Source organism: Quercus suber, unplaced genomic scaffold, assembly GCF_002906115.3.
Source record: "Quercus suber isolate HL8 unplaced genomic scaffold, Cork oak 2.0 scaffold_955, whole genome shotgun sequence".
Lineage (NCBI taxonomy): Eukaryota > Viridiplantae > Streptophyta > Magnoliopsida > Fagales > Fagaceae > Quercus > Quercus suber.
This window is the reverse complement of record NW_027070375.1, coordinates 188,335-194,011: the sequence shown is the minus strand read 5'-3', so window position 1 is coordinate 194,011 and position 5,677 is coordinate 188,335. Positions and strand designations below refer to the sequence as shown.

Sequence of the window (5,677 nt, the reverse complement as noted above, 5' to 3'; positions counted from 1 at the left end):
GCAGGCTATCCAAATCTTGGGAAATCCTCAAATTCAGATCACCTTTTAACAATTGATGTAATCTGCTTCTGTCCTGTGTAGCTTGTGGGCAATGCTCCCTAGAAAATTGACAAGCAGATATTGTAGTCTCAACCAAAAGCAGCATCATCTGTACAAGAGGAAATGGAGACGCTATGAGCAACTGAGACACCTCCTTCCGCATGATATGATCGAAAGCATGCACTTCTCAATCAATAATGCTAAGAAAGTAATTTTGTTTCTTAGGCATGATTGCAGCAACCAGAGCTCAATGCCAAAGCACTAACAAAAATCATAATTATCAGCACAATCCTTGGCAGTTGGTCCTTTCCTTCTACAGTTGGTCCTTTACTTTTATAATTTCAATTATTCAAGAATCTCTCCTTCCTCTAATTCCTCCTCTGCTGAGAAGACTCCCTGCTCTTCTGAGAAATTCCTTATTTCTTCCGCAATTACTTCATCAGTAAATACACCTTCCAAATCAAGGAAGTCATCAGGATTGTTTTCTGCAATTAGATCTGAGTACGCATCTATTAAGCCCTGATCAAAATCGAACTCCCTAATTTCAGAAACTCCTGGTTCCTCGGCAGAGCCAAAATGTGAACAGTTGCCTGTTTCCACTCTTGACAACAATGACCTCTCTGATGAGTTGTTTATCACTTTCTCAGACAGCTTGTTCCAGTGAGGAAATCGATGCATTGGACTTGAATTCACATGTTTCATGAGATCAAAAACATGAGGATCTGAAGAGCTGTTGTCTTCTTCTATTTCCTCCTCCTTGAAAGGGACACCTTCTGGGATTGGGTTTGGGTTGCTTCCAAAATCCTTAAACTTTGTTTTATGAGTAACAGGATTGGCTTCCTTAACGACTTCAAAATCAAAGTCGTGCGAAGGGAGAAAGACATATATTACAGGATACTCCAATATAACTAAATTGGATAGTTGTTGCCTTATTGGGGCCTTTACATCCAACTCACGGAAAGGTGACCTAGGACCCTGCAATATATATATATAGACACACACACATATCAGATCTTGTCTAGATAAAAAATACCAGCTAGGCAAATGAAGATGAACAAGACAATTGTTAATTAGAATAAACAAGTCTTAGGTTGCCATGAGCAAGTGCAAGCCCATGTACACAGGAAATATCTCCACCAAAAGATGAAAATAAATAACAAAAAGAGAAAACATATAATGAATATCAACTCCTAAAGGGCAGAACATCCACAACTTAACAATTCTCTTTCATTTTGAGTTGTATATTTTGAATTAGGCTAGTACACAATCTTTGTGTATATCCCTTTTCCTTTTCGAATAAAATTCATACTTAACAAAAACAGAAAATCCAAGTACTAACCACCACTCCCAAGAACCCACTTAGACGAGACTGGCACTATTTTAATCACCCTTTAACAATAAGTTCAAAAGGTTCAACAATACTTGGTGCCAAAAGAAACCCAATCCATTGACCACAATCTTATTCATAGTTCAACTTGACCCCAATACAGGGTGCTCAATTTTGAAGTCTAGTGCAAAAGAGAACACCACGTATAAAACAGCAGCATGAAGCAGTACTTCAGCCTTTAATCTGAGCAATTTTTGCACCATTAAGCCAACCTAGTCAAGAATCAACCAATGTACTACAATCATCTAATATATGCCAATTAAAATCTGTCTTTTCTGTCTAGAAATACAGACAATTTAAGCCAATAGCAATAAGAGTATCACACCTGCTAAGTGTATTATATATGGCACCCAAAAGCTCTCTAAAGATAGTAGGGAGGTAAAGCACCCAGCAGACACGATATCTATGCCTAAGAGATAGATCAAGCTGACACAACAGACAAAAATTTTTGTATAGGTGGATACAACATGTGTATCAGATTGAACTTATTACCTTGTTCTCCAGTCCAATTTAATTGGGCTAGGAGATGCAATGTGGTCCAAAGACCATAGGGAGGCTATCATACATAATTACACATGATGAATCATCCACAGGTGCAAACTTCCAAAAATGCTCAAAATATTTTTCAAAATATAACACTTAGATTGTCAAAATGAAAAAAGTTCAGTTCAAGTCCCTAAACAGTTACAAGGGCACCAACACAACCTCACATAAAAGCTGGCCTTCTCAGACAAACTCAATTTGAACACAGCCAAATTGCACCTTTAAGACCAAGGACCAGTTGATGATTAGAGGTCCAAAATTTGACCACTTTGAGAACAAAACTGGCAAACTTTTCTCAGGACTGAAAATGCTCTTAGATAACCATGATGAAGTATTCAACAATACCACCAGCAAAGGATAAGAAAGAAACCTTAGGATATTTACGGACGAAAAACTTAAGACAGTCCAGCTGTTCGTCAGAGAATTGTCTTAGTTGGTGATTCCAAGGGCCAGGTTTTAGATGATTCTCAATAATGGAGGAGAGGTTCATATTTTCATTTAATCTGAAAAACAAAATTGCATCAGTGTTTCAAACAAAATACACAGTATTGATTTATGAAGTTACAAACTAATTGACTCGTGCTAACAGAAGGATAAGAATTAACAAGAATAATTAGTTATCCACGGATAAGAGCGGGTAAGATAGCTTACCCATGGTCATGTAAAACAACATCTGTTGAGTGAAACTGCCACTCAATGGTCCACTCAATGGTTTTCTTCCTGAAACAATCATTAAGATGAATTGCAAAATCTGATTAAAAAAACACCCACCAGTGCAACAGAGAATCTTAGTTCATTTCCACTACCATTATGCAAAGATTTACAAATATTCATCTTTGAAAAAAATACCACCATAGCGAGAGAAAGAGGCCATGACTGAGTCATTAACCAATTTCTTATAGATAGCAAGAAGCATATAAGTTGAACACATTAAATATGTCAAGGGGGAAAAGAAAAAGGATATCACAATGAGGTATCCTAAGGTAAATCACAAGTAAACTAAATAACCAATAATTTATAATCGAATCCACAACAATGAAGTCCAAGGAAACTAATAATAACCTATTGTTGTATCGAGTTTGATTTTTCTCCCTCTTTGACATTCCACTAGGGAGAAATAGGAGTTTTGTCTTCCGACTCGCAGCAGCTTTCCGGAGACTTTTTAGGTGATATGGTAATTTATAATGAGAATAACCACACACTTTACTTCTCATTCTCTGAGCAGATTCAGAAACCCTCTTCACTTCCTCTAGCAAATTATAATCTACACACAGAATGTTCCAAACAGAAGAGTTTTGGTTTAGAGATGGAAAGCAAAATAGCATAACTTAATCAAGCAAATTATAACATATACAAAAAGTGTAAGAGAGATAAGTTATCCTAATAAAATCTCACACCTAAAGAACAAAATTCCTCAAGAATATTAAATTCTACATGTACTTAAATCTTCACAGCCACATAAAGGTTATCATAATTTTGACTAAAAGAAACCAAAGAGAAATATTTATCAAGCAGATTATAATCCACTCATATGAGAAAAGAAGTCCAAATTGTGATATAGGTAGTGAAATTTCAAAGAAAAATAGCAAATTTCCTCTTTAGCTGTTTTTAAATTTGCATAAAAAGGTATCTAAATTGAAATTTCATAGTAGAAACTTTCTCAAGCATACGATAATATACCAGAATAGAAAATGTGGTTAAAATAACCATAGAGTAAATTTCATCGAGCAGGAGAAAAGAAGTCCATAATTGCAATAAAGGTAATGAAATTTCAAACAAAAATTGCAAATTCCTCTTGAGCTAATTACAATTCACATTAAAAAGGCAAAATCAAATTCAAAAAGTAAAAGCTGGTATTGAAATTTCAAGATAGAAACTTTCTGAAGCATATGATAACCCACCAGAATAGAACTCAAATAAGGAACCCTGAAAAGGGTAATGATAATGATAATGAGAGAGCTTGAAAACCAGTCAAAAGGGTCTCTGAATTCATGAGATAAAATCAAATTCACAAAAAGCAAAACAGGGAATTGAAATTGAAATCGAAATTTCAAGATAGAAACTTTCTCAAGCATATGATAATCAACCAGTATAGAACACTAATAAGGAACCCTGAAAAGGGTATTGACAATGAGAGAGCTTCAAAACCAGGTAAAAGGGTGTCTGAATCCACAAGGTAAAATCAAATTCAAAAAAGTAGAACTTGGTATTGAAATTCAAAATAGAAACTTCCTCAAGTATATAATAATCTACCGGTACAGAACACTAATAAGGAACCGTGAAAAGTGTATTTGAATTCTTCAGATAAAATCAAATTCAAAAAATAAAACCTAAAAATAGGAACTTTCTCAAGAATATGATAATCTCCCAGTATAGAACTCTAACAAGGAAGCATAAAAAGGATATTGTTGATGAGTGAGCTTCAAAATCAGCTAAAAGGGTCTCCGAATTCATGAGGTAAAATCGAATTCAAAAAAAAGGTAAAACAGAATATTGAAATTGAATTAAATTTTCAAAACAGAAATTTTCAAAACAGAAACTTTCTCAAGCATATGATAAACTAGCAGTATAGAACACTAATAAGAGAGCTTCAAAAACCAGCTAAAAGGGTATTTGAATTCATCAGGTAAAATCAAATTCAAACAGTAAAGCTTAAAAATAGGAACTTTATCAAGAATATGATAATCTACCAGTATAAAACTCTAAATCAGCCAAAAGGGTCTCTAAATTCACGAGGTAAAACCAATTTCAAAAAAGTAAAACAGGGTAATGAAATTGAAATAGAAATATCAAGTTTTCAAAACAGAAACTTTCTCAACCATATGATAATCTACCAACATTGAAAACGAGTTTAGCATCAAAACCAGCTAAAAGGGTCTCCGAATTCACGAGAAAAAAAGTACCAGAGATGAGGAGATTATCATCGAACTGTGAGATAGGGACGAACTGGGTCTGGTTCCTCTTGCCCGTACAACCAGTGCGTTGCTTGTGAGCCTTGACGCATGAGAGGCCACAAGAGCGTACAGTGGTGGTGTTCTTCCTCGCACGAAAAAGACTCGCTGGGGGGAGTTCTCGACCTCTGCCTGTAACTGGTGTCATCCGACTCCTCAGAAGAGTGCTTAGAGTTATGAGCCTTACGCCTTCGTCGCTCGTATCGCAATTCCCTCTTCAACTTGTTAATCTCACGCTGCAAATTTCCTCCACTTTTTACAGGGCCTTTCCCCCGAGAGAGGCTTCTATCTGCATGGGTCGTTCGGGTACTCCCCTCATGATCCCCTTCGTGTTCGTGGTCTGCCAACAGATTACTATGCTGAGAGCCCCTAGACTCTGCCTGGTGCTGATTAGCATCTGCCTGTTACGGGCCTACCAACGGTTGTTGCGGTACTCCCTCTTCCATCGTGAGTATCACACCTGCCATTCCTTCTCAACAGATCAAGTTCTTCCCACATACGGCGCTAATTGTAGGGACTCAATTTGGATTGACCCTAAGTGATGGGTTTTCAGCCCAATAAGCCCAAACAATAAATTTTTAGAGTATGGGTACAAGAACTAGTACTGTTTAACAGGAAAGGTTCTACTCGTCAAGTAACAAGGGGTACTTTAGGTTCGCTCTTTGAGGAAAACTATCATCGGCTTTCTCTCAGTTGGTCTCCCTCTTTCTTCTTTTCCCTTTCTCTCTTTTTTTGTCAAAAAGTCTTCTTTATTTCC

The 5,677-nt window shown here is 36.4% G+C and overlaps 1 protein-coding gene across 1 annotated transcript; it reads right to left on the bottom strand.

Annotated features, from left to right (window-relative positions):
- Positions 1-6: 6 nt before the first annotated feature.
- LOC136065395 (uncharacterized) lies at positions 7-5,068 on the bottom strand. Its single transcript, XM_065768530.1, has 5 exons — positions 4,873-5,068; positions 3,032-3,233; positions 2,621-2,689; positions 2,340-2,472; positions 7-1,014 (listed from the first exon to the last, which is right to left on the bottom strand). Exons 1-5 carry the CDS (start codon positions 5,066-5,068, stop codon positions 385-387), a joined length of 1,230 nt encoding a protein of 409 aa, XP_065624602.1. The 3' UTR covers positions 7-384.
- Between the last annotated feature and the right edge of the window lie 609 nt (positions 5,069-5,677).

Coding starts and splice junctions, on each gene's coding strand:
- LOC136065395 (XM_065768530.1), bottom strand. CDS start 5,068: ATGACACCAGTTACAGGCAGAGGTCGAGAACTCCCCCCAGCGAGTCTT. Junction 3,234..4,872: donor TGATAATCTCCTCATCTCTG/GTACTTTTTTTC, acceptor TTCTGTGTGTAG/ATTATAATTTGCTAGAGGAA. Junction 2,690..3,031: donor CAAACTCGATACAACAATAG/GTTATTATTAGT, acceptor TGATTGTTTCAG/GAAGAAAACCATTGAGTGGA.